The sequence below is a fragment of the Doryrhamphus excisus genome, chromosome 21 (genome assembly GCF_030265055.1).
Source record: "Doryrhamphus excisus isolate RoL2022-K1 chromosome 21, RoL_Dexc_1.0, whole genome shotgun sequence".
Taxonomy (NCBI): domain Eukaryota; kingdom Metazoa; phylum Chordata; class Actinopteri; order Syngnathiformes; family Syngnathidae; genus Doryrhamphus; species Doryrhamphus excisus.
The window spans coordinates 13,153,844-13,180,162 of record NC_080486.1 but is presented as its reverse complement, the minus strand read 5'-3'; the positions used below and the strand labels follow the sequence as shown (position 1 = coordinate 13,180,162).

At 48.3% G+C, this 26,319-nt stretch overlaps 4 protein-coding genes and 1 long non-coding RNA gene across 7 annotated transcripts in view; 1 reads left to right on the top strand and 4 right to left on the bottom strand.

Annotated features, from left to right (window-relative positions):
• The first annotated feature begins 360 nt into the window (after window positions 1-360).
• Window positions 361-20,209, top strand: pan3 (poly(A) specific ribonuclease subunit PAN3). 2 transcript variants are annotated; one of them, XM_058059304.1, is made up of 29 exons: window positions 361-438; window positions 1,249-1,340; window positions 3,993-4,170; window positions 4,279-4,730; window positions 4,804-5,970; window positions 6,050-6,190; window positions 7,288-7,452; window positions 7,575-7,641; window positions 7,864-7,958; window positions 10,597-10,711; window positions 11,896-12,100; window positions 12,233-12,591; window positions 13,405-13,526; window positions 13,989-14,061; window positions 14,145-14,215; window positions 14,307-14,451; window positions 14,535-14,752; window positions 14,864-14,968; window positions 15,032-15,089; window positions 15,159-15,320; window positions 15,426-15,542; window positions 15,766-15,867; window positions 16,430-16,595; window positions 16,904-16,991; window positions 17,088-17,227; window positions 17,299-17,428; window positions 17,720-17,784; window positions 17,877-18,015; window positions 18,510-20,209. In XM_058059304.1, exons 11-29 carry the CDS (start codon window positions 12,081-12,083, stop codon window positions 18,648-18,650), a joined length of 2,421 nt encoding a protein of 806 aa, XP_057915287.1. In that variant the 5' UTR covers window positions 361-438; window positions 1,249-1,340; window positions 3,993-4,170; window positions 4,279-4,730; window positions 4,804-5,970; window positions 6,050-6,190; window positions 7,288-7,452; window positions 7,575-7,641; window positions 7,864-7,958; window positions 10,597-10,711; window positions 11,896-12,080; the 3' UTR covers window positions 18,651-20,209. The 2 variants fall into 2 exon arrangements, with proteins under 2 accessions (XP_057915287.1, XP_057915288.1); XM_058059305.1 differs by lacking the exons at window positions 17,720-17,784; window positions 17,877-18,015; window positions 18,510-20,209 and adding an exon at window positions 17,588-17,618 and having other exon boundaries at window positions 17,299-17,476.
• urad (ureidoimidazoline (2-oxo-4-hydroxy-4-carboxy-5-) decarboxylase) lies at window positions 1,696-2,711 on the bottom strand. The gene is made up of 2 exons (XM_058059311.1): window positions 2,294-2,711; window positions 1,696-2,124 (listed from the first exon to the last, which is right to left on the bottom strand). The coding sequence occupies exons 1-2, from the start codon at window positions 2,466-2,468 to the stop codon at window positions 1,787-1,789; spliced, it is 513 nt and encodes a 170-aa protein (XP_057915294.1). The 5' UTR covers window positions 2,469-2,711; the 3' UTR covers window positions 1,696-1,786.
• flt3 (fms related receptor tyrosine kinase 3) lies at window positions 3,413-10,020 on the bottom strand. Of its 2 annotated transcripts, none has more exons than XM_058059302.1 (24): window positions 9,967-10,020; window positions 9,593-9,675; window positions 9,373-9,518; window positions 9,178-9,305; window positions 9,003-9,114; window positions 8,801-8,940; window positions 8,538-8,716; window positions 7,525-7,663; window positions 7,270-7,447; window positions 7,052-7,152; window positions 6,870-6,984; window positions 6,599-6,804; window positions 6,422-6,534; window positions 6,229-6,361; window positions 6,043-6,147; window positions 5,858-5,968; window positions 5,565-5,721; window positions 5,289-5,398; window positions 5,100-5,209; window positions 4,785-4,907; window positions 4,609-4,720; window positions 4,432-4,531; window positions 4,246-4,363; window positions 3,413-4,137 (listed from the first exon to the last, which is right to left on the bottom strand). In XM_058059302.1, exons 1-24 carry the CDS (start codon window positions 9,992-9,994, stop codon window positions 3,985-3,987), a joined length of 3,000 nt encoding a protein of 999 aa, XP_057915285.1. In that variant the 5' UTR covers window positions 9,995-10,020; the 3' UTR covers window positions 3,413-3,984. The 2 variants fall into 2 exon arrangements, with proteins under 2 accessions (XP_057915285.1, XP_057915286.1); XM_058059303.1 differs by having other exon boundaries at window positions 4,258-4,363.
• LOC131108412 (uncharacterized) lies at window positions 10,539-11,405 on the bottom strand. Its single transcript, XR_009120448.1, has 3 exons — window positions 11,366-11,405; window positions 11,230-11,298; window positions 10,539-10,809 (listed from the first exon to the last, which is right to left on the bottom strand). It is a non-coding gene; the product is annotated as an uncharacterized LOC131108412 (long non-coding RNA).
• flt1 (fms related receptor tyrosine kinase 1) overlaps window positions 20,059-26,319 on the bottom strand; it is a 47,262-nt gene continuing 41,001 nt past the window's right edge. Inside the window, exons 16-29 of the mRNA XM_058059300.1 lie at window positions 23,649-23,755; window positions 23,422-23,560; window positions 23,032-23,136; window positions 22,841-22,954; window positions 22,657-22,745; window positions 22,302-22,353; window positions 22,098-22,195; window positions 21,714-21,836; window positions 21,533-21,644; window positions 21,368-21,467; window positions 21,105-21,293; window positions 20,907-20,985; window positions 20,736-20,824; window positions 20,059-20,668 (exon numbers count right to left, since the gene is read on the bottom strand). Coding sequence (XP_057915283.1) covers window positions 20,545-20,668; window positions 20,736-20,824; window positions 20,907-20,985; window positions 21,105-21,293; window positions 21,368-21,467; window positions 21,533-21,644; window positions 21,714-21,836; window positions 22,098-22,195; window positions 22,302-22,353; window positions 22,657-22,745; window positions 22,841-22,954; window positions 23,032-23,136; window positions 23,422-23,560; window positions 23,649-23,755 — 1,520 coding nt within the window. The 3' untranslated portion in view covers window positions 20,059-20,544. The remainder of the gene's footprint in view (window positions 20,669-20,735; window positions 20,825-20,906; window positions 20,986-21,104; window positions 21,294-21,367; window positions 21,468-21,532; window positions 21,645-21,713; window positions 21,837-22,097; window positions 22,196-22,301; window positions 22,354-22,656; window positions 22,746-22,840; window positions 22,955-23,031; window positions 23,137-23,421; window positions 23,561-23,648; window positions 23,756-26,319) is intronic.

The following is a 26,319-nucleotide window of genomic DNA, read 5'->3' as shown; positions in this document are numbered from 1 at the left end:
TGTGTTAACATCAAAACAAGTAATATGTAATGAACTCTTACATATTATTTACTAATAATTGTCTCGCTTTGCTAGGTCATACTTATTTAAAGGTTTATGTCAGAGGAAATATATTTATGAATTTTAAGTATACGTTTATATTTAATGTTCAATGTTGTTCAGGCTTTTATTAACGTTTGCCTGTCAAACGATTGCTTTTACCCCACATATGTTGACTTGACTCTCTTTTCACGTCAAATACTGCTAAATATCCCAGTAAACAACCCAGTTAAAGGTTAATATTTTGTGTTAAACCAGGACGCTGTTGCTGTCCATCAGAGATTTCTTTGAGAGATCTTAGATGTACTTCCCTCGCACTAGTTGTGTGTTCCAGATTGCAACAGTGGAGCTGCTGAGTGACAGACCGGAGACCCCCGGGACCCTGGGCCCTACAGGATGGTAAGTCCTCTTCCATTGAATTTACATTTTTTATTGCTGTAAAGGGGTATAGTATAGGGGCTATAAATGTGGCTAGTCGCATCACTTTTCAGCTGTAGCTTCTCATGCTTCATAAATTCGTCCATGTCCACAAAGGTGGAAGATATGGGAACTCCTCTTTGAAAGAATGTGCACATATAAACACCATTAAGCCATAATGCAGGTGGTGAGCTGCATGGAATTGGTGTACTTGGGTTTTATTGCACCGCCAAGATACTGACGCAAGTGCTTTAATTGCTGTTCAAGTACTACATACAAAGTAAAGCCCCTCCAGAGAACTACAAATACTCCACACACACACGAGTTCTGCTCACTTAAACCTGAACTGGTTTACCAAGAGGTCGCTTACTTAATGGGGTGAACGCATACAAACACACACATGCGACAGGCTAATGGCCAGTAAACACAGCGAGAGTGCTGTGACCGGGCCTCCAGACCCGCTAAGTGGTGTTAAATGATGCATTTACATCAGCATCACATGTGCACAGCCAAGAAGGTGTACCGTAGACGCTTAGAAATGGGTGGAGAGCGTAGGAGCTCTTTTCTGTCCACAGCAGGGATAATAAATGGACTCTTAGGTTCCTTTCCAAGTATGACCCCAAGCTGTAAAGGTCAAAGGCGAGTGTCTGTCATCATCATGGCACCCGTTTGTTCAATGTGTTTCACGTCCCATGAGTTGCACGGTGTTATGGTGTTTTGGGGTTGTAGTTGTCAACAAACGGGGAAGGTGTTTGTTGTTTGTGCATCATCAACCTCCATGTTTGTCCTCAGCAGACACCCACTGGGGAGGAAACAACCCTGACTGGAGGTCTAAAGACTTGTGCACGCTCCTCAGCACCCAGATCGCCCTCTGATGGGAATAGGTGAGTTTAAACATTTTCAAATTACGTTAGTTTTGTTGTTTCAGTTTTAGTTGGCCATAATGTATGCATAACAGCCGAACGCTTTGCTTGCTTTTAAGTTCATTTCATTGGTCATTTCTGGACACAGTATAAAATAATCGGCAATCATTAGTTAAATTCTAGGAGTAATGGTGTGGACTTGCCCTAAGAAAAGACTATAACTGTTTCTTTGTATGTCAGGCCTCATATATGTACAGTACATGGTGGTCTATCCTATACTATTGCAGCAGCCACAAGCTCATTCTCCCTTTCAGCCGCTAGGTGGCACACTTGACACAGATAAAGCATGCAAAACTCCAAGAGTTATCTCAAAACGTTTAATATAAGCATTTTTTTACAGTACTATTAGATGACTCCTTAGTACAAGATTTTGAAATGAAAGCATTTACACTGTGAGCCCGAGTTCTTCAAGCGTCAGCGTGCACAAGGTCCTGAAGACGCAGGTGACAAATTTTTTTCACCTCCTCGATGCCGCGCATTCTCTCCACCTCAAGCCGGTTGGCCATACGAGCGTGCATCTCCCTGAAGATGTTTGGCTTGTCGTTCATCCGAGCGCAGATGACAAACGGGAACCCGAAACGCTTCTTGTAGTCCTCGTTGAGCCGCGCCATGCTGGAGGCCTCGTCGGAGGTCAGCACGTCCAAGCCGACATTTCCCTGCTCCTTCAACGACTCCTGTGTCAGGGTGCCAGCCTGAAGGTCCCGACCCGCGAGATCCGGGTGGCACCTGAGGATGCCCTCTTTACCTGGACACACGGACATGACAGCTGACCTTCTCTACCCAAGAGAATCACACCTCCATTTGATCTTCTTGGTGGAGCTAAGCTTCAGAGTACGGCTATACAGAATCCTATTGGCTGAGATAACTGGTGTTTCTGCTCACTTGATGGACAGAGGGGTCTGGCCAGGACTCACCAGATTCAGGCAACGCATCAATGAAGTCACCGATAGCCGCCTCCAGTGCATCAACGCTTCCAAAGGGCCGAGAGGAGCACACCGCTGCTGCCACAATGGGACATTTCTCCACCACGTTGGCGAAGATGTTGATAAAATCCTCATAGGGGAGTTCATTTACTCCGGACAGTTCCATTTCTCCCTTCGGACATGACCAGTAAAAGCTGAGAGGTGAATGCACTTTGCACAACAAGCCCCTTGCTACTGTCTAGGTTAATATTTGCCTTATTGACTCTCCTGGCAATGACAGCAATTAGCAGCCGAAAGAGGAAGTCATCATTTGATCATGTCATGATTTCCTCTATAATACATGAAGCACTGCAGGTTTTCTTTCCAACCAGTTTCTCTAGCAGGTGATTTCATTGATGAGCTCCTTCCCTCAAACCAATGGAGGGTTAATCATTAAAATCAACAGCTTTAGTGACCGTTTGGAAAGAAAACCTGTACTGTCTCGGCCCTCCTGGCATGAGTTTGACACCTCTGCTCTATAACATAGAGGGTGTGTACTAGCTATAGCCTATATGCTGCATTCCACACATTCCACACTCTTTATCGAGACAAAAAACAAGTCAAACTGATAAGATATAGTTTTTTCCAGCATAAATTGGAGCTTTATAAGCTAAAAAAAAACATTCGACGTGAATTTGAAAGTTTTGATTACATCACCTTACACTTGAAGAAATGTCTTGCTTTCTTTCGCCGTCTCCGAAAATGCAACCGATCAGAACACTGACTCTGCGTGCAGCCATTGGCCGAACTGCACGTCAATCATCGGAGGCAACGCCGCCGATTGGTCAATTCCGCTACAAGGCTTGATTCCCACACCCCGTTTTTAGGACCAAATTGAATAGAAAAAAGTTTTCCGTAAATAAAATATTTAACCCTTTGGATTCATATGGCTAACATTGCACTGTCGTAATATTGTGTTATTTATTTCCAAAGTGTTGTGTATATGTACATTGAGGGCTAATATCAGAATCAGCTCTGATCAAATATGAGTATGAAAACACGATGCAGGTGTAATCCCATTTACCATAAATATGACATAATACGTAGTACATAATCTGATATGAATGGGCCAATGATGTCATGTGCTCAGACGCTCTAACGTATATAAGTTCATCCTTGAAAATACATGCAATAATCATATTGTTTAAAGCTCTCTGAAAAACAAAAAAGCAGAATAAACCAGTCAGGCATAACAATTGCATGTATATGTGCCTGAGAGCAAATTTGTAGCTTTTAGCTGCACAAAAGGTAAATATGTGTATGTAGAAATGATTATTATATATACAGAACCGTGTGTCGTACATTTGTTAGAAACCCCATAAATGATTTTGGCTTGGGCGTTGTCGAGGTTTATATTTGATGAGGCGTGTCTAAATTCTTTGGCCTGCAGCTCATTTGGTATTGTCTGACGGCATGTTTGATGCACAAGATGAAACACATCAGAACCAGAAAGTACCACTTAAAAAAAGTTGAACTACATACTCTAGCATATTTTGACCTATGTTGATTTGGTGTTAGCATCAAGTGAATGTAAACAGAAGGTGATGACTCTCACCCTTCGTTATTTGGCAACTGTTTGAACACCGCTGTCTTGTAATACATGAAATATGTTGCGATGCTCCTTTTCGTTTTCATATAAACTGTCACTCAGTCCCGGACTGCTTCAGAAGTTTGCCCTCACACGTGGCGTCGGCCGTGTGCAGCGCAGCCTCCTGTTTCACAGAAGCGGAAGTGTCCAGAACGTCTGCTGCATTCTGATAGTCGCTGGGTGTCTGGTCGATCATGTTGTGATAGAGCTGAAAGAGGAAGGCTCGCTGTCAGCTACACATGTGAGTCAGATAAAAGCTTTGTTCCTTAAAAAGTACATCAATTTGAAGTTAGCGCTATTGTATGACTGCTCAAACCTGCACGTCTACCTTCTCCTCTCTGATTGTCAGATGGTCAGACATGAACGACAGCAGCTTGGCGAACGAGGGCCGGTGGCCGGGCTCCAAGGCCCAGCACTTGCACATGATGTCGTACCTGCAGGAGGACTGATAATGACATATCCTGTGTGGGGGAACATGTACAGTCTAGACGAGCACACCTACACAGACTCATCAGCATAGTAGGGACACTCCATCTTAAATCCTCTCTCAATCATGGCGTAGAACGTGTGGTCCACCTTGATGCCTGGGTACGGCGTGACACCTGAAGCGGACATTTGTACGAAAGGCTGTTTACGCTGTGTGCTGCTCATTATCAGGTGCTTATGTGAGAGGCGATACCGAGAGAGAAGATCTCCCAGAGGAGGATGCCGTACGCCCACACGTCACTCTTCATGGTGTACATCCCCTCGAAGATGCTCTCCGGCGCCATCCACTTGACGGGCAAACGCACCTGTGAGGCAGTAAGTCGTTTAAGTCACTTTGGATGTGAAGGGGGTGTGTGTCATATAACTTACGTTTCCTCTAACAACGTAGTTGGAGTCGTTGTCGATGTCTCGAGCCAAGCCAAAGTCACCAATTTTCACCAGTCGGCCTTTTGTCACCAACACGTTCCGTGCGGCCAGGTCACGATGGATACACTACACACACCAATGCAAATCATAGCAGTTTCACTTCCAATAGTTTTATCACTTCCGTCCAATTAGATTTCAGGCCTCTGTGTTGCCAGGTAGGAAAATAAATAATGTGTTGAGAATATACTGTTACTTCAAGGTTTATTGTTTGAACAAAAAATGCACAGTTATTCACATGTGCTTTACGCTGGTGCTTACATTTTTGGAGGAGAGGAACTCCATGCCTTTAGCCACTTGGAAAGCAAAGCTCAAGAGGTCATCGAAAGTCAGGGCCTGCAGGTCGTCCGTGTCATCGTTTTTGGCGCTTTCTGCATCAGTCAAGATCAGCGGTGAACTTTTAGTCGGAATTGTCAAATGTTTAGTTTGCCTCAGAAGGCACCTTCTGACCTTCACAGTCCGTGTCATCCAAGCTGTGCTGGAGGAGGGCAAGGTCCTCCTGTCCCCGAGTGGAGGCGGGGTGCATCGGGATGTAGTTGTTCACACTGCCCTCCTGCACACTGGTGGCACAAAACACTAGTTAGTTCAGCTTTAAACTAAATTCATTACTTTCAATGGTAAGCTGAATAGTGGTTTGATGGCATCATCTGGGCAGGGGGTCTTTTAAAGTTCCCATATGTGACTACTAGAGGGCGCCAAGTGTGTTTAGCAATGCGTGATACCCACCAGGACGTTTTAGTGGCCGTCAGGTTGTTGTACAGGCTGCTAAAGCGGTCCTCGGTGAATGCGTCCGCCACACACTTGTGGTAACGCTCGCTGCTGTTCTTCAGGTAGTTCAGCAAGTCTCCATGGCAGCAGAACTGGAATATCAGGTATATGGGACCTGCACGGGGCGGACATTAAGCTTAGAGGCATGATTTTACACAAGTTTGGTTGAATTCACAAGGACCCGGGGGAAACATGCAAACTCCACACATGTTCCAACTTTGGTGACTGCATTTGTAGTTGTGTAGATGTACCCGACTCTGTGCAGGCCCCGAGCAGGTTGACAATGTTGGCATGGTGACCAATGTGAGTCAGCATCTTCAGTTCGGACATCAGAGCCTCCTTCTCCACATCCTGGTGTTTCTCTGTAAGGCAGAAGCACCGCACGTGATGATCTTACTGCATCTTTGGACTCTTATCAAGCCAAGCAAACACCAACCTTTCAGCATCTTGACGGCCACCTGCTGAGAGACGCCTGCCTTGTTGATGCCGTACGCCGTTGCCTGGACCACTGTGCCGAAAGCACCAGAGCCCAGTTCTTTGCCTGAGGAGGACACGAGACACCGATTGATCACGACAAGAGTCACGTAAGTCTCGTGCTAAGAAGTGATTGATTTAGCCAGACCTAATTCCAAGTTCTCTCTGGGAAATTCCCATTTACGTTCGTAGTCATAGTCCTTGAAGTTAATGTAGATGTAGTCGTTATCATTGGGTCCAACCATCTGGATCATCTGGAGCTGGGGCTGATACTGAGGTTTCTGTTGGCCAATCAGAGTTAGAAAACCTGGCCCGTGTGTTGAACGCTTTTCATGTCTCACCTTCTTTTTGACAAAGTAAACAAGCACCATGCTGACGACGACCAAAGCCACTACCAGGATCACGCTGCCCACTTTCAGCACCATGAAGCTGCCCTTCTCTTCTTCCGGACCTCCTGAAACACACCAGTGTGTGTGAGACTGGGTGGACAGTTTCTAAAGCGGTTAGGTGGAACAAACCTCTTGAGGCAAGCGGCGCCGGTGTGTAGTAGACCAAGTGTCTCTCGGTGCACCAGGAGCCGACAGAGTTAGTCAGGCAAAACTTCAAATAGTGTCCGTCAAAAAGCTCCGTGCCGATGGAGCTCTCCATGGGCTTGTCGCATCGCTCGTCAGAGTCACTCTGCGAGGTGTTGAGGATGCGTTTCCACACAGAGTGCCTGTCACAGCTGCAACCAGACAAAGCGTGGAGATGTCATGGAGGAGATCAACACCCGCCCAGTTGCGGTCCCACCTTTGGTTGGCAGAGAAACACGACATCCAAATGGAACTTGCCGGCACCGCGCTCGCCGTCCTGATGCGGAGGGTATTGTCATTTCCGTCTTGGCTGAAATTGAACTTTGGCTCATCTGTGATGAAGGGAGGGAGCATGAAGCTGGATGTGTCTGACATGGACGTCAAATGAGGGGTTCTTACCTACAACGCACACGTACACAGACTTGCTTTGGCTTTGTCCGCCTGCCTTCAAGTGAAGCGTGTACTCCCCTGATTTCAGTGCAGCACACAGCTTCACAGTCCTGAAGAACCATTCAAAAATATTTCTTTAATGAAATGTCACTTTACTATGGAAATTACAAAAAAAATATGATTCCAATTTGATTGATGGCTGTTCACTTTTGCATCAGTGGTCGTACCTCTGCTTTGTCACCCAGTCGTCCGTAATGCATTGGGACATATTCCCATCAGGAGCCTCCCAGGCGCAGTACTGCAGCACGGGGTGGTACAACACATGGGCTTGCAAGCATGAGCTGAGCGCCTCCCGGGCCGGAAGACTTTTCCTCCCCTCCAGCTGGACTGAGAGGGAATCTTCAGCTGGGGTAACGCATGCAAACCATGAGATCTACGTGGGCCTTTTTTTAGGCTGATTGAAGCGCGTGTGTGGCACCGACCCTGGACGCTGATGTCAACAGTCTTGCTTGTGTTCTGCTGATTCCTGCAGGTATAGCTGCCACTGTGGGTCACGTTGATGGAGTTGATGAACAGATAGGACATCTGGATTTTGCCATGTGAGTCATTTTTTATGCAAATCTGAAAGACATTTTTAGCATTTTTATTTGTCATGCTCATAATTAAGACGCAATCCATGACCTCGGCTCCGCAGTCATGCTCTGCTTCAAAGTACTGATCTCAAACTTCATACGGGTCTTTCAGTGGCGTACATAGGTGAAGTAAAGCAGATAGTAAATATTAAAATAATATTCACTGATTTGGATGTGCTTTCAATGCAGGAAGGATTTGAAAGCGGAAGGGAAGTCGCCAATGAAACACGACACCACCTTCCGATTGATGGAAAAAAGCTTGTCACCAGTCAGACCATGGAAAGGTAAGCCAACACTGCCATCAGGAAGCCATAAATCATGGTCTTTGCATTCATACACATGATGTATTCAGCTTGAGGTATTTTTTGAGTGGGACATTTGTGTACAAAGTTAAATACTGCCAAAGTCTTGCCTGGCTTGGAAGGCAAATAATTATAATATATAAAATAATTCGGATTTAGCTTTGTTGTGGCACGTGCTGTTAAATAGATTAGGGCTGAGGGCAGACCTTGAGGCGTGCAGGTCTCTACTAAAACGCTAGAGGGCAGTGTTATTCTGAGAGCGAGCTATCACAATGGCAGGGCACATATAGATGAACAACCATTCCCACATTCATGGACAGTTTGGAGTGGCCATCTAACACTGCATGTTACATGTTTTTACATTTGAAAAATGCTACTTGAATTTGAAGTATTTGGTTGATTTCAGGCTTTGTGTTTATACATCATGTCAAAATGTAAAAAAAAAACTACGCTCACAAAAAAGGAAAGAGACCAAGACATAGTATTCGGAAAACACAAGTACATAAAACTGCTAAATCCTACTCTGGACTTCAAAGGTTTAAGGACTGCTGGAGTAACTACCTCCTCGTTTACTTTAGCGGGGCATGCTAAAGCGCCGGATGTCATGTCTTGACCGTCTTTGTCCCACGCCACCGCTGATCGCAGTCTCTTGCGTTGGATTCTGCAGCGAAGCAGAAGAGGCTGACCGGGACTCAGGATCACCTTGGACACCTCATTTTTCTTCACGTAACTCTCCAAGTCTAAGAAACAAAGACATTACTCCATTTAAATGGCGTGAGATAATCTGGCTTTGGTTTCGTCATGATGAGCTGAGATGTAATTACCGTAGTCATACACTTGGGAGCATTCCTGTCCTTTGGGGTTACTCGCACAACACATGACTCCTCTGTGTGTGAACTTAATGCTAGTTATTGTGCTCACCGCACTTCCACCATCTCCTGAAACAGTCCCCTCATCTGGAATTCTGTTCAAAGAAAATTAGTCCCCAATAATCACATTCATTGTTGCAGGAGAAATTGTCCTCACCCAAACCACCTCAAGGTGGGCTTTGGATGTCCCTCAGACGCACACTTAAAATGAGGGGAACTCATTGGCACATCTGCGTGAATCAATGTCAGACGAGGTTTTGTGGGACGCTCTAAGGAGGAAACATCACATGAGCTCAAATTTGCAACACGAGTGACGGTAATGTGCCACTAACCTGAAGTATCTACATGGAGCACCACGGACAAAGAAAACCTGGTCCCATTGGAAAGCTCACATCTCAGCATGTACTCTCCGGAATCTCCCATGGAAAGTGATGGCAGGACCATGGAGACACTCCCATTTCTGTAGAGGAACCGACCCACATCATTCAACAGCCCTACAAGCATACAGGCTGGCAGATGACACTCACGCCACCGTGTTTGGTCCTCTCATGAAGCGGCACGTGGCGCATCCATGGATGTCCTCCAGGGAGATGACCAGTGTCTTGCCCACACGGACCTCCAGGTGGACTGCACCTGATGCGTTCAGGTGGTCTGCTGGGTGAAAGCACTCCACCTGGAAAGCATGACAGTGGAAAATAGCCCACAAGCAAAGAGAACAAAAGACTGACACCTTGAGACTGATTTTACCTCATGACCAGTTACACAGATGTGGTTCTGTGCTGCAACGCCGTGGCAGCGATGCAGCCCAAGTACCCACAGCAGGACAGCAGCTTGGATGACAAATCACAATGTTAGTCCCATGCTTTGTCAAAACACAAGTCAAATGTAAGTCAGTTGATTTATACAGAATTGGTTGAGCAACCACATCAAATGTTCTCATTTCTTGCTTTCAGGAATCAAACACTTCAAATAGACCTTTGGATAACATGTAAACATGATAAAACTACCACACATGTATTGAAAAATCTATACAATTGATCCTACTGTCATTGTAAACAATTAAGCAGAATGGTTCAGTGTATCAGACGACTAGAACAGCCAACAGGCCATTTCACACTCACCCGCAATCATTTCACCGTGCGAGGCCATCTGCCAGTTTGTCTCATACTCGCTCCACAGAAACTTAAGGCTGTGATGCTGACAGGTTTGTTTTTTTATTAAAAGGGGAAGAAGCCACGCCTGACGACCTGATAAATGAAGTTAGCCACTTCCCATTCTGGCAGTGCACCTTACACGCTCAGAGTACTATTACCAATTATATTTTATTTGAGCTAATGGCCCAATTGACCTAAATTTGTCAATACACAACTACTTTATAATATTGTATACTTGTTGCAAGAAATTAAAATTATACAAAAAGTATAAAAATAGATATGCAACTAATTTAATTAGTTAATTGCAATCAAAGAAGGCTGTTGGGACAATGGACTCAAGAGTTTAGGAAAGACTCGAGAAGAGAAATGACCCAGATACACAATCTGAGTTTGCTTATGCAGTGTATTCAATATTTACATGCATGGGCATAAACCCCAAAACAATACAACAAAAAGAAAATACTATATATAGTTGACAGTTAAGGTTCAAAGTTTAAGTGCTCAAGGTTGTACGTGATTGAATGGCCATTCAGTGCGTGCCATTTACAAGAATATACAAGGAATGCAATGTGTGAGATTCACTATGTTTTCTTTCAGCTGAATACCAACCAGTCCAAGTCTTGGTGACCAGATAGTGAAAACCTCATGTGAGGCAGTGACCAAGGGGGGAAAAATGGGGAACAGTTCAGGTTGGCCAAACTCCTACCAGCAGGTGAGTAGTCAGTTCATTTATGTGGAGTCCTAGTCGGTCCTGGTTCTAGGCCTCCTTAGCTTAGCTCGCCATCTTTCTGTGCCTGAAAAACCCCTGGCCTGAAAAAACACAGGGCCACAGTCAATTAATCAATCAACACCAAGTACAGGCAGGTGTTATTGTCAATGGTCAGTGTGCACACAATAAGACTTATACTAATTGCATAAGGTATCTAGAATATAACTACTAATATTTAAATCTATGACATAATATTGTATTATATTATTCATCCCATAATTCTACATGAATGCTATACAATAGTGAAGTGCATTCATCCATAACTCATTCACAAGTAGTGCTTAAGTACAATTGGTTCAATATAACCTTTCACAGAAATGCAACAATTCTACCATCAACATGAAAGTGAATGTTTATTCCATTTACACTTTCACAATCTGGCATTTGCTGTTCATGCTAACCAGGCCACACAATGAGGCTGGCTGGCTCAGCTAAGTGAATCAATGGTTTCCTAGACTTACCAGTTCCGTTCAATAGTACACGAAATGCTCCGAGGTGGTGCTCCCAGTCGCGGCAGTGGTAGTGGGTGCCTACAACGTATTTAAATGCAGCAGTGTTAAAACATATTATTGCGCTGAAATACATTTGCAAGCCTACCTGTACGGCAAGTGTTTCGCCCATGTGTGTTTATTGAGAGGCTTCCTGTTAGCTATTTATTGGTTATTGGGTGTCATGTGATCGAGGGGTGAAACCCTGATTGGGTGCACAGAATCACATGACTCAAATCACATAATTCAAATCACCTGATGCTGAGTGTTAGTTTATTGAAACATTTTATTGATACTTTATATGTATATGCATTCATAATTATATGAAAGGGTATTATAATTACATTTAAAAAAGATATGGTATACAAGTATATATAAATAAATGATATTATAATTTTCACTTGGGTTACATATATATGTGTATATATAAATACACACACACACACACACACACATATATATATATCCTTAATGTAATATGTTGTAATATACAAATATCGCCATCATGATTGCTAAATGGTTTTTAAAGGTTTTAGTATAGCCGAATATAATTTCAACGAAATGATAGTATATAGCAGTATAGTAAATGGTATGTAGTAAAAACTGTGTAATATAGTATTATGTACTGTAAATGTACAGTATGCAGCACTGGCAGCAGGTATCCCAAATGAGAGGCGGTTACCCAGGATGCATCGCGTCATGAGGGGAGCCTGGCAGTAAGCAAAAACAACAACAGGCTACTTTGCAAAGAACGGTGCTGCATGGATGGCGACCCGGGAGCTCGCTGTTCCAGGCGTGCAATGATATAGTCCTCAAAGCAAAACATGCACCCCAGCGCTATGATGTGAGTACTGCAGCCCATTTCAATGTCAGCTCAATTTAGCTCCGTCAAGGGGGAATTGTTTGTAGGCTAGCTCGCGAGCTAGCTAGCAGGCTAGCTGTATGCGTCTCCCTATGTTTGAGTGTCTTCCGGCAGCAACGGCAGCGGCGGTGGTGCCATGAACAGTGGACTCCCAGCTTCAGCTGCTCCGCTCGGGGGTGCTGGGATACCCAATGTCAAGGTGAAGTTTTGCCGTTACTACGCGAAAGACAAGACCTGCTTCTATGGAGACGAGTGTCAGTTCCTGCACGAGGATCCGTCCATGGCAACCCTGCCGTTGCACGGCGGCGGGAGCCCCGTCCCGTTGTCTCTGCCCGGGGGTGGCGGGACGCCAGCGGGGTATTCCATCAGCGGCTCCGCGGCCTCCTGCCAGGGCGGCGGGGGGACCGCTGTGTCCAAGAAGACTGAAAGCATGGGGCCTGCAGGGACGTCTCTGGACGGGTCGCTGTTAACCAGTGAGTAACACTTTACGTCACAGCCCGGGTCTCACATGGGATATCCCCGGCTGTGAGTGTTCCATGGGCGGGCTTTGTTGAAATTTAGTTTGGGGCTTCAATGAGGCCTCTTTGCTGCCAAATAAATTACATTAGTTACTCGTCATATGCACATCAGCATCATCTGCTTTGGGCTTTGTGCTTTAATGCTGGTATCGTGATAAGACTTACTTCAAAGTTGTTGTTCGTAAAAATAAGAAAATAGCCTGTTGCGGCTGCCACGGAGGAGGCCTGTTAGTGTGACAGCTGTGAGTGGGCACCAACCACTAACGTTCGCCCGTGTAGCGCCCAGACAGCGACTCGGAGATAAAGGAGCCCTCAAATTAGTCCTTTAATCAAGTTCTAACACAAATGATCCCCCTTTTCTAACACAATCAATACATTGAGTGAGTTGTAGCGCTGATGCTAAGTTAGCCAACAGCTAGCATAGCCGCACACGAGGTAGTGTTTTTTTTTGCAATGAATACAAACAACACTAAGAAGCTTACACAACTTAATTAACTGTAACTAAACTAGCAAATGTACATTAAAAGGTTTTAATGACACGGTGCTGTTTACAGATGACGGTGTTGGTGTGCCTTAGCATCGCCGCTGTGCAAGTGCACTTGTGGGACTGTTTACATTCTTTCTAATGAGCCCTGTGATTGGTTGCAATCCGACCAGGAATATTCCAACTTTCCGAATGTCTGCTTTGGCGTCTGTGCGCTTTTCGGCATCATTTCTCACTGCTGGCTTCGTGTTGGATTTAGTCAACGTGGTTTGTGTCATCCACAGTCCCAGGGATGGAGGGTCCAGCGCTGAGCGATGCCAATCTTACCAACTCCTACTTCAGTAGCAGCTTTATTGGGGTGAATGGATTTGGAAGCCCTGCAGAGCCCAAATACTCCATGATGCAGGTATGACAGCATGTCTAATTTCCGTCATTGTTTCTTATAATTTAAAACCGTGCACCCCGCTAAAGTCGCCGTTTAGTCCATGTCTTCAAGTCCCGGCCCGCCGTGCTATTATTGAGGCAACTGCTTTGTTGACATAAATCTGAGTGTCATTTCTTTAAACATTGTTCCCTCTATGTTGACGTGTTGTCCACTTCCACATTATTGATGCTAGCTGGATGAAACACCAAGGTTATTATCTAGGAGATGCAAAAGTGAAACGTAAGCTGTACATTTCTTTCTCGGATGCTGCGGGCACCCGCCGCTTGACTTGTCTAAACACACGGAGGGCGCGTGTATGGTTTGATAACTCATACACCCGACTGTGACCTAGACTTCAGTCGATGGCCATAATTTGACGGCGATCGTCTAGAAATGCACATAAGTTTGTAATAAATGTGTTTTGAACGCCCCTCTCTTCTTCAGCGAATAACTACCAGCAGCAGCTCTCCCAGTCTCCTCAACGACGGTGCCAAGAATTTCAGCCACAGCGCTCATGGTGACGCATATTTCCGTCATTCAAATTGCACGCCCACGCCCTCCCGGCTTTTCCTCACTTTTTATCTTGTGGTCTTTTCCTAGATCCAGTGAACTCACCGACATCGTCACTGTTCAGCGATTTTGGTGCTCTCAGCATTTCCCAAAGGAGAAAGGTGAGTATGCACCATGAAGCAACGTTACTGCTGTGTGAGATTCAAACGCTCCCAAGGTGAGTTTTTAATACACGAGCCCGATTTGATTTAGGCTCCCAATCCGGCAGCAAGTGAGTTCATCCCTAAGGGAGCTCCTCGAATGGCCACCATGGCTCAGTCTTCAGTCCAGGCCTTCCCCTCACCTCTCTTCGCTCACCCAGGCCTCAGCAGCTCCACAGCGGCCGCTCTCGCCCCAGGTGCTGCGTTTGAGACCTTTTTGTAGAACTCGGCCCTCGGCCTCGACGCATTCTGCAACGTGACGCCGTGTCCCTCATTTCAGGCATGTCTTTATCGGCGGGATCGTCCCCCCTTCACTCGCCGAAAATCACGCCCCACACCTCACCCGCCCCGCGTCGGCGCAGCCACACCCCCAACCCGGTCAACTACATGGTGCCCACCACGGCGTCCGACCAGGGCGCTCACATCATCCAGAAGGAGACCGTCGGGGGGACCACCTACTTCTACACGGACAACACCCCAGCACCCATGGCCGGGATGGTACGTTGATTTCGTTTCCGCCAGGCTCAAGTTTCATCCTCTTTGTTTGTGTCGCCTCCAGTTTTCACTTCTCAGTAAATGGGAAGCTCAGCGTTTCTGGTTTCACCACAGGTGTTTCCTACCTACCATATCTACCCCCCCACCGCGCCCCATGTGGCTTACATGCAGCCCAAAGCCAACGCCCCGTCCTTCTTCATGGCCGATGAACTCCGACAGGTACGCCTCCACGTTTTTGAACACGGAAATTCCACGGTGCTCATGTCAGCCATCTTCCCGCAGGAGTTGATAAACCGACATCTGATCACCATGGCCCAGATCGACCACTCGGAGAACCCAGGTAGAGCTCGGGTCCTGGGAAAGCACACCTGCTAAGAATAGAATTGTTGTTGTGGATTGTCTTCCGCAGACGTCCCCTCCGAGGTGGACAGCTACCACAGCCTCTTCCCTCTGGAGCCCCTCCCCCCGCCCAACTGCATGCAGAAGACCAGCAACTTCAGCTACATCACGTCCTGCTACAAGGCGGTCAACAGCAAGGACGACCTGCCGTACTGCCTGAGGAGGATACACGGTACAAATGCTAAGCTAACGGCGCTGCATGTACACAAACAGCATCTTTTACATTACATGCTAGCTGGCTTCCCTTCCCGTGCTCACGTTGTTGAAATGTGGGCAGGTTTTCGCCTCGTCAACACCAAGTGCATGATGTTGGTGGACATGTGGAAGAAGATCCAGCACTCCAACTCTGTAACGCTGAGGGAGGTCTTCACCACCAAAGCCTTTGGAGATCACTGTGAGTGTTGGCAAACGGTCTAGTTAATTAGTTAATTAATTCTAGTGTCTTTGCACTATGCACACCCTCCTCCTAATAAACACCTAACCTGTTGCCCTCTGCAGTTGAGTAGATAAGGACCCTGCGGGGGTCTACAAATTCTTGAAACTTTATGGAAGTCCAAGAATCCTTTATGGTGTGCAAAGAACACCCCTCAAAACTTTTCCCTCATTCTTGTCTGCAGCGTTGGTGTTCTCCTACGACTTCCACGCGGGTGCAGAGACCATGTTCAGCCGACACTTCAACGACCCAGCAGCTGACTCGTATTTCACCAAGAGGAAGTGGGGTGAGCGGCTCTTCCTGCACGCAGAGCCCCCCCCCCTCAGCGCTCTTTTTATTTATTTGGCCTGACGCACTTTGTTTTTGTGACTCGCTAATATGTGCTAATTGGGTCACTAGCTTAGGACGGTTTGGCTGCCGGCGCCGAAAGCCAATTAAGGCATGGCCATCGTATGAGTTCAAAGGCAGCAGGCTGCGACACAAGGCAGGGATGTTTTTTTTTGGGGGGGGGGTTAAAACCTAAATGGGTTGCCAGTGAGGCACCCAAATTTGACGGTTGACTTGAGCGAGAGAGACATGGACCTCTTTGGGGAAACTGTGGCTGAAACTGATCTTAAGGCAGGTGCCGTACAGGCTCAGGTCTGATGTGCGGAAAATACCCTGAAATGACATCTAAGTTATAAAAAGTCATCATGGAGGCAGCCCGTATGGGCGCTAACATTGGAGCCACTCAAAATGTCTCAGCGACAAGATAAGGAAGTTGAGGGGAGACCTTCCAGCTGGGTTCCTCTGATAACCGTGTGTGTGTGTGTGTGTGTGTGTGTGTGTGTGTGCACGTGCATGTGCAGGACAACACGAGCCACCGCCACCACGGCAGCATGCCGGCCTGCTACCCGAGTCTCTGATCTGGGCCTACATCGTCCAGCTCAGCTCCGCCCTGCGTACCATCCACACAGCGGGCCTGGCCTGCCGCGTCATGGACCCCAGCAAGATTCTCATCACCGGCAAGACCAGGTGGGCATACTTTTGGTGTAGTACACGCATACTGCATATATTTTACCTTCCTAGTTTGCATGCGTTCCTACACTCGGTACACGCAGGTACTGCATGCATTCATACACTTGGTGTTAGTACACACAGGTACTGCATGTATTCCTACACTCGGTACACGCAGGTACTGCATGTATTCCTAGTTGTTCTAAAAGTGAAACTATCAAGTGTTACTGTAACACATGAAAAGTGGAAGTGGGTACATGTTAGCTAGCGCAGTATGAAAACTGCTAACTGGTAAAAGTCCTGTTTGTGTTTGTGTTTGTGTGCAGGTTACGAGTGAACTGCGTGGGTGTGTTTGACGTCTTAACGTTCGACAACAGTCAGACCAACCATCTTGCCCTGATGCCACAATACCAGGTAGTCTCGCCAACATCGCCCACGTCTGCGCTACACACGGTGCACCACGGCGTCACGGGTGCTCGAACGCTCAACATTGTACCCTTTGTGGCGCAGCAAGCTGACCTGGTGTCGCTGGGCAAAGTGGTGCTGGCGCTGGCGTGCAACTCGCTGGCCGGCATTCAGAGGGAGAACCTGCAGAAGGCCATGGAGCTGGTGTCCATCAACTACTCTTCAGACCTCAAGAACCTCATACTGTACGGACAGGAAGCGGTGTAAGATAAACCCCCCCGCAAGGCTTTTATTGTGCTCCGTCTCCTCGCCGCAGATATCTGCTGACTGAGCAGTCCCGCCTACGCAGCGTCAACGACATCATGCCCATGATCGGGGCACGGTTTTACACCCAGCTGGACGCGTCGCAGATGAGGAACGATGTCATCGAGGAGGACCTGGCCAAGGTGTGTGATGCCGTGTCTGGAACCGGGCTTTTCCTTTTCTACTCCACGGTACCGACTCGGCACAGCAACACCGTACTATTTACCGTATCAGCCGCCTCGTTGTAACGTAACGTGAGACTATCTATCTATTCTATATATTATATCCATTGGACTCCACAGTCTCCACTTGGCTGCATCCTGTGAGATAAAGGGCTTTCTTTACCAGCAGACATGCTGAGACGTAAACACGCGAGCATTGCCAGGATGAAAACGTATACAACAAGATAAAACCTGCTCAAACCTGTTTTTCAGGAAGTGCAAAATGGCCGCCTCTTCCGCCTGTTGGCCAAGCTGGGCACCATCAACGAGAGGCCCGAGTAAGTAGATCCTTTTTTTTCTTAGTTCTTGCATGCCCGCTTCATTGGTGATCCCTTGGCAGAGGAAGCGGAACTGTGCCGTGTGTTGCTAGGTTTCAGAAGGACCCAACGTGGTCGGAAACGGGCGACCGCTACCTGCTCAAGCTTTTCCGGGACCATCTTTTTCATCAGGTGACGGAAGCCGGAACGCCATGGATCGACCTCAGCCACATCGTCTCCTGCCTCAACAAAGTCAGTGAAGAGCATCGCATTCCATTCTCATCATCTACCATGGCTATTAATATTATTATTATTATGTTTTGCCAAAATGAAGCATTCTCAAGCATAAAAATGGCTGAATGAACGAGAGTGCAAATGTAAGGCAATCAGAAGAAGCCTTCAAAGACACTCAGGGATATGTAGTGTTTTACTCTGGCCACCAGGGGTCAGTAAAGTTACTGTTATGTTCAGTGAGACAATCAAGTCCCAGGCTATTGCAGCTTTCAATCAGCAATGGAACACATGAACACCAGCCTAGTTTTTCTTCACCGTATTGGCTAAGTGTGACTCTAGGGGTGTTATTTCACGTCTAGAGGGCTCTAATGGCACATCCAGAAGGCCACAAGGAGCGTTGTTTCGAGTTTATTTATGAAAAAGGAATGTTCCTCTGTGGAAATTCCCTCATCACGCTTGGGTGTGGAAGCAATGATTGCGCTGAACTTCATTTTGTGGCGTTCTGTTTCCAGCTTGATGCGGGCGGTCCCGAGAAGATCAGCCTGGTGTCGCGGGACGAGAAGAGCATCCTGGTGGTGACCTACTCGGACCTGAAGCGCTGCTTCGACAGCACCTTCCAAGAGCTGCAGGCGGCCGCCTCGGGCTCCCTGTAGCGCCCCCTTCAGGCCCGCAGCACACAATTGCACTACGGCGGTCGGCCGGGGGCTCGTGGTGACATCAGCATGGTGGGGGCGGGGCGGGGCGGGGCTTCGTGAACCTCAGTCACATACACTGTCCACCAGGAAGGCTTTTTTTCTTAAAGTGTTTTTTTTTCTTCCCTAAAATCCCTGCAGCGGAAAAAGGAAAAAAAAACATTACGGACGCTCGGACGCCATTGATGACATTTTTTAGATTTGGGGAACAAACGCAGAGGCAAACCTTGGGGTGTCTGAACTATTTTTCCTGCTTTTATTGTTTGTTTCTACCGCTGGGGGGTTCTCTCTGTGAGGACGATGCACTAAGATTTTAATTTAGCTTATTTTTTTATGAACAAGCGTGAATGGCTGACGAGTGTACAAAGTCATACACTTATTATCTCAACATCACTTCCACCTTTTGTCCCCCATGGACTGCATCATGGGGGGGTGGGGGGGTGCGGAGGATTTTTATTGGACAACACGGGACGCTCCGACACCACCCCCCCAATCCACCAAGGACAAACCACTGGGGGTGAGGTGCTGAAAACTGGAACAGGGACGGGCAGGGAGGGAGGGTGGGTAACGGGGGTAGTACGTGCACCCCGCCCCCGCTTTTGGAGGGCGGACACTGGGGTGGCACAGGTCACCTCAAGGACAGGTGGCCCCCATTCTTCGGGTGTCTGAGGTTGAGCCACAGCTGCCTCTTTTTGGAATGTCCTCTGCTATCTTCTTTCTACCCCCCCCCCCCCCCCTCCCCTCATCATGGAGTTGTTGTGCAGAAGTGCATCATGGGAAGTGGGTGACTACCTTTCTATTCTGTGGACCAATACCAGCAGGGATGAAAAGAACAAGGCAGCATTTTTTTTTAGTTTATGATATGACGATGAAACTATAAGCCGGTGAGACCCCCCCCCCCCCTTTACCCCCCCACCAAAATCATTGAATGTGTTCAGGCGTCCTAACGGTCCACCTATGGTAGAACACGGGCGGGGCTTCTCGCTGAGCTGTGCTGTCAAGGTTCCCTTTAAAGCTCAACCTGGAGATTAAACGTGACTGAGCCCAAACGCTGCTCTCGGTTTCTCCTCCGCCTTCTCAGTGGACCAAACCATGGACCTCAAAGTCATAACACACGCCGACGGGCGAGGACACGCCAAGAACGGCGTCTGGGCTCAGCTGCTTCTGATCCAGCCGCTGTTTTAAAGATGGCCGCCGGGGGGTGAGGACGGCGTCGGATCATGGACTACTTTCTCTGGTTTTAGCAAAACAAAAACACACTTTGGTGAATGTGGTGCTTTAGACCCCACCCACCCACCTCCACCCCCAAACACACAAGATTCCATGTGCACAAGACTGCCCCCAACCCCCCCCCCCCCCCCCCCCCCCACAGCATCACTTGACCAGCCACATGCTAACACACACTCCAGTAATCAACCCCACAGCATCCTGGTGTGTTTTTGCCCCTCTTGTGTTCATCGTCTCAGACTTTGCAATATTTGTGTGTACAGCAGTATTTTAATAAAGAAGAACTAAAGTGATGTTGTCATAAACGCAGTTAGCATCTGACCGTTCAGCTAATTCATCTTTCCATCAATAATGACAGGCAGCGCCAACATAAACCACGTTTGGCCAGCCTGTCAATCATAAAGCTAAAGTCTGTTCTCCACCTGGCAAAGTACATATGAACAAAATGGAGTATGTCAGCTGTTTTATATTTTTGCTTACTTTCCAGGAAAAGATGATGTACCATATGAGAGTAAATAGTCCTGATGAAACACAGACTTGATCCAGCATATAATGGCGTCATTCTAACAAAGCTCAGCGAGGTAGAAATACCACAATAAGAAGTGAAAGATGAGTAAATATGGCCGATCTAGAAGGTGAGGGAGATGTTAGAGGGAGGGGCGGAGGAGGGCAGCGTTGTCGTCGGGGAGCCCCGGTCGCATGGATGGACGGGCGTCTCGTCGCCGTGGAGACCGTCCTTGTCTGGATGCTTACTGAAGGTGAGGAAGCCGCGAGACGTGTTGATGTTTGATGCTGGCATGAAAGAACATCGTTTGGTACCTGCTGAGCTTCCCGGTGCTCCTGTGGTTCCACGCCAGGTGCTGGAGCTCCTCTGATGGAAGGACCATGCCGCTGTCGCTCTGCTCATCCTGAAGCCAACGAGTCAATCAGGTCTCATGAGGACTGTGTTTGTGTTTGTTTGGGGTTTTAGTTGCTGTTGTGTCTTCTTGCCTCATCATCACGTCCACGACCAGCGTCGCCCTGGCAGGGAACCTCAAAGGTCTGGAGGGTGGCCACGGCCCGCATGTAACTACCCAAGGTCAAGCACAAACACTTTGGATCTGGATTTGGAGTGTGCTCCATTTGTCCAAAGACTTGATTGTTCCAGGACTGGAAGAAGTCCATCCGTGACTCGATGATGATTCCTACCTGAGGTTAGTGACGGCGAGGCTTTTGTCCCAGCCGGGTTCAGCTTTCTCCGGCCATCCCAGAGGAATGTAGTCCTTCCCCCCCTGCTGCACCATGGACTGGAGCAGGTCCCCCAGGGTCTCCACCAGCTGGGAGAAGGAAGGTCGCTGGCTGGGCTCGGCCTCCCAGCAGGCCAGCATGGTACTGTAACTACACACACACACACACACACACGCGGTCATCTTCTAAGACCAGAACCATCAACACGTTTCATCTGCTCTCACATGTCAGCCGTGCTGAACTCCGGCGCTCTCATCCTGGTTCCTGCCTTCAGTCTGTGGCAGAACTCCTCATCGATGTGGAGACCAGGGTACGGGGACGCTCCTGGTGGACATGCGTGGTATTACACCCCCAAAGCTTCCAGGACTGGTGGGAGTGAGAGCTCTTACCCAAAGAGAAGATCTCCCAGAGGAGCACGCCAAAGGACCAGACGTCACTTTGAGTGGTGAAGACTTTGTCAAAGATGGACTCCGGAGACATCCACTTGAGAGGCAGGCGGGCCTGTCAGCCAATCACAGCACGTTATTTACCTTGGCGACGCCCCCCGGTCTGGGTGCCGTGTGCGCTCACGTCTCCCTTGCGCACGTAGTCGGGGTCTTTGTAGATGTCTCTGGCCAGGCCGAAGTCGCAGATCTTCACCACTCGGTCGTCTGCCAGGAGGACGTTTCGGGCCGCCAGGTCTCGGTGGATACACTAGGACCCACAGACGACACTTAGGGGTCTGCACAGATGCCTGCTAGTTCATATAATGTCCATAATAATAGGAATAATAATGTCCATACTTTGGTGCCACTACATGAACTTCATACTACATGTCACATTTTGTCATGCACTCCAGATCATGATTCCAGTTCTCTGGAAGAAAGGCTGAATTCTGCCCAGAGTTCGATGCCCACCTGGCAGTGTTTGCTAAGTGTTTTTACTTGTGATGTACTTTTAGTGCAACTATGAGACCTTTCGAGCGGCCAGGAAGTCCATCCCTCGTGCCACCTGGAAGCTGAAGGAGACCAGGTCCTCCAGGAACAAAGCCGTGTCGGAAGTCCGGATGTCATCTAAAGTAAAAAAAAAAAATGACTGTGATGATTTCCTAATAAACTCTTGTTGCTACTTTCCTTGTTGGAAAGAAGCCATGTTGTGACGGACACGTGTGTTGCTTACGGTCACCAAAGCCTGGTCCCGTGGGCGGATGCCAACTTGTCCCTTGTGGGCCCTGAGAAGGAAGCGTAGATGTATGATGTTTTCTGGTATAGAATTCATAAACGTCAAGAGAGGCCAACTTCCTGGTGACAACCGGAGATCTTTTGGTGACATGTGAGAGGACTTTTAGGGAAGTCGACCTGAGGTCTTGTGGACCAGATAAGGTCTGCAAACCTCAAAAGGAGATAGCAGAAGTGACGAGCGCTTTTTTCTCTTTCTGAATAATTGGGAAACGTCTACGTTGTTGAAGCTGTGAAAGGTGTGCGTGTGAACGTTCCTGTTCTTGAAGCATCTTTTGCTTCTTCTTTTTGCTCACCCGCTTGAGCACAAACACGTCTCGCTTGCTCTTCAGGAAGCTGGAGAGGTTTCCATAGCGACAGAACTCCACGATGACCATGAGTGGGCCTGCAATGGCAGACAAGCGGTCAGGTTGGTTGGAGTTGTGTCGTGGACCCAGTATCCCCCCCCCCCTCCCGGGACCCCCCTGCAAAGGGACAGACCTCCAGGCGTGGTGCAGGCCCCCAGGAGGTTGACAACGTTGACGTGATGTCCGATGTAGCTGAGAATTTTCAGCTCGGTCATCAGGGCTTTGCGCTCGCTGTCTGTGGCGCCCTCTGGTGGACAAAGGCAGTCCTGAAGGCTTGAAGGACTTGGAAAGAAGGCCGCTTGGATTGGAGGCGAGTTGCCGTACCTTTAAGCATCTTCACCGCCACCATCCTGCAGCCGGAGGCGTCGTCCAGCCCGAAGGCGGACGCCTGCACCACCTTCCCGAAGGCTCCACGGCCCAGATTGTTGCCTGGGTGGGACAGGAAGGACAAAAGACAACACGGTCCTCATCAGTCCTGGCGAGGACTTTGGCGAAGGCTGAGGAGGCTGATTAGTCGGTAAACAGCGAGCCACACCCACTGTGAACTTATCATGGAGTTAATTAGCAGGAAAGACAACACATGGCTGATGAACGGAAGGACGGCCCCTCCCGGCGGCGACGCCGTAAGGCCCATGAGAAAGCCGCCGTATCTGTCATGTGATCTTCATACATCCTCTCAATACATCCTTCGGGGAACAAAGATTAGTTTCATACCTAATTTGAGGCGCTCTCGAGGGAACTCCCATTGGTTGGAGTCATAGTGGAGTCTGCCCCCCCCCTCCTCCTGCAGGGGACCGCCTCCTGCGTCCACGATGATGGACAGGTACTCTGCTTTGCTGCGGGGGTCGTGAGGCTTCACAGAGCAAACATTCCTCATATGAGTCAACATGTTGCCATCATCATCATCATCATCATCGTCATCATCATCGTCATCATCGCACCTGTCTGAGTTTTCGAATCAGGAGCGTCAGGAGAAGCCAGAGGAACGTCGCCACCACGCAGGTACAAGCCAGCGTGGGAACCTCCATGGAAGACGCCTCCGATGCACCTGCACCCCATGATCACATGACTTCAACGTGACATCTTCATCATCGCCATCATTCCCTCAACACGCCCACTTCCTGCTGGATAGCTCAGCTAACAGCACCGGGAGGTCACGGTGCACGGGGGCCAGGGTTCCAAACCTGCTCAGGGCGACTCAGCAAATTCTTGATGTTGCTGTTCCCACTTGGGATGCGCCTTCGGGCATCCTGCCGCGTTTTGGGAATTTCGGCGAGAAAATGAAAAACCAACGTCTTTCCCCGAATAAAGGCATCTCTTGTCATCACCTGTTGGCCTGCTAGCTAGCGCAGGTTGTAGCACCATTGGGATATTGTTATAAGTCCAGGGGATCACGGTTCAATGCCAAGTCTTGTTGTTTTGCTGTATCGCGAGGGCCCGCATGTGTCGTCCTCATCACCTCCGTTACAACACCCTGGCTGCTCACCTGGCGGTTAGCTCTGGTGGTAGAAGCTGTGGGTGATGGAGCATGGTGCATAAGATCCACGGTTCAAGACTCGGTCAGTGCAAACACGATCTTCAGTTGTTTTGCTATTTCTCCCGATCAAGCAGGTATCATGATCATCACCTCCGTTACAACATCGTGTATGTTTGCCTGCTGTCTAGCTCATGTTGTGGAAGTGTTGAAGCACAGGGCATGGTGTCAGGGTTCAATACCCGGTCAGACCAAGCCATGTCCTGCATTGTTTTGCTGTATCTCAGGGGGCCGGCATGTATCGTCCACATCACCTCCTTAAACGAAGCTGGAGTGGTGGCTAGCTCGGGGGATAAAAGCAGTTGATCATGGTTCAGACGCTCAGGGTTCAATACCAAGGCACGGCGGTCTTCTTATGTTTTGCTATTTCTCCTGTGTATCCCAATCATCACCTCTGTTATAACAGCGGGCAAGCTTGCCGGCTGAATGGCGCAGTTGGTAGAAGCGTTAGGTCATGGTCCATGGGACCAGAGTTCAATACCGGCCCACGTCAACTGTTGCTTGTTTTGATATCGCTCAAGGTTCAACATGCATCGTAATCATCACCTCCGTTATAACATGCTTCAAGCTTGCCAGCTGAATGGCGCAGTTGGTAGCAGCGTTAGGGCATGGTCCATGGGACCAGAGTTCAATACCGGCTCACATCAACTGTTGCTTGTTTTGCTGTTGCTCAAGGTTCAACATGCATCGTAAGCATCACCTCCGTTATAACATCTACCAAACTTGCCAGCTGAATGGCGCAGTTGGTAGCAGCGGTGGGGCAAAGTTGATGGGACCTGAGTTCAAAACCCGGTCACGTCCAATGTTGCTTGTTTTGCAATTTCGTTCAGCATGTATTATGATCATGACCTCCGTTATATGATCATGCATGCTTGCTGGCTGGGTGGCTCAGGTGGTAGCACCGCTGGTTCATGATGCAGGGGAGCAAGGTTCAATACCCGGTCAGGGCAAGTGTAGGTCATTTTGCCATTTGTCCAGTTCTCAAGTTCTCTCAAGGTTCAACATGCATCGTAATGGTCACCTCCATTATAACATGCGTCAAGCTTGCCAGCTGAATGGCGCAGTTGGTAGCAACGGTGGGTCATGGTCCATGGGACCAGAGTTCAAAGCCAGGTCAGGACAGTTCATGTTAAGTTAAGCTTGTTTTGCTACCTCTCAAGGTTCAACAGGCATCGTAAGCATCACCTCCGTTCTAACATGCACCAAGCATGCCAGCTGAATGGCGCAGTTGGTAGCAGCGGTGCGTCTCGGTCGATGGGACGAGAGTTCAAAGCCCGGTCACGTCCAATGTTGCTTGTTTTGCAAGTTCGTCAGGTTCAGCATGTATTGTGATCATGACCTCCGTTATATCATCAAGCATGCTTGCCGGCTGGGTGGCTCAGGTGGTAGCACCGCTGATTCATGGTGTGGGAGCTCTCGGTTCAAACCCCGGCAGTTGTTGCTTGTTTTAACATTTCTCCAGCACCTAGCGTACTCATGACCTCCGTTATATCATCAAGCCTGCTTGCCGGCTGGGTGGCTCAGGTGGTAGCACCGCTGATTCATGGTGCTCTGGGGCAAGGTTCAATACCCGGTAAGGGCAACTTCAGTTATTGCTCGTTTTAACATTTCTCCAGCACCTAGCGTACTCATGACCTCCGTTATATCATCGAGTATGCTTGCCGGCTGGGTGGCTCATGTGGTAGCAACGCTGATTCATGGTGTGGGAGCTCTCGGTTCAAACCCCGGCAGCACTCGCTGCAGTTGTTGCTTGTTTTAACATTTCTCCAGCACCTAGCGTACTCATGACCTCCGTTATAACATCACGAATGTCTGCCAGCTGACTAGCTCCATTGGTAGCACCGCAGATTCATGGTGCTGGAGTACTGTGTTCAAATCCTAGTCGGTCCAAAAAAAAAAAACAAAACAAAAATGATAGGGCGTTGCCTTCCCAGTCGGCACAAAAAGGGGTGTGTGTAACTTCCCCCCTCAACTTGAAATTATGCGGGATCCCGCCTCCGGGGGGATCCCGCCTCCAAAATGATCCCGCCTCTTGAGGGATTGATAATTAAATATGTGCCTCCAACTGGATGAAGTCA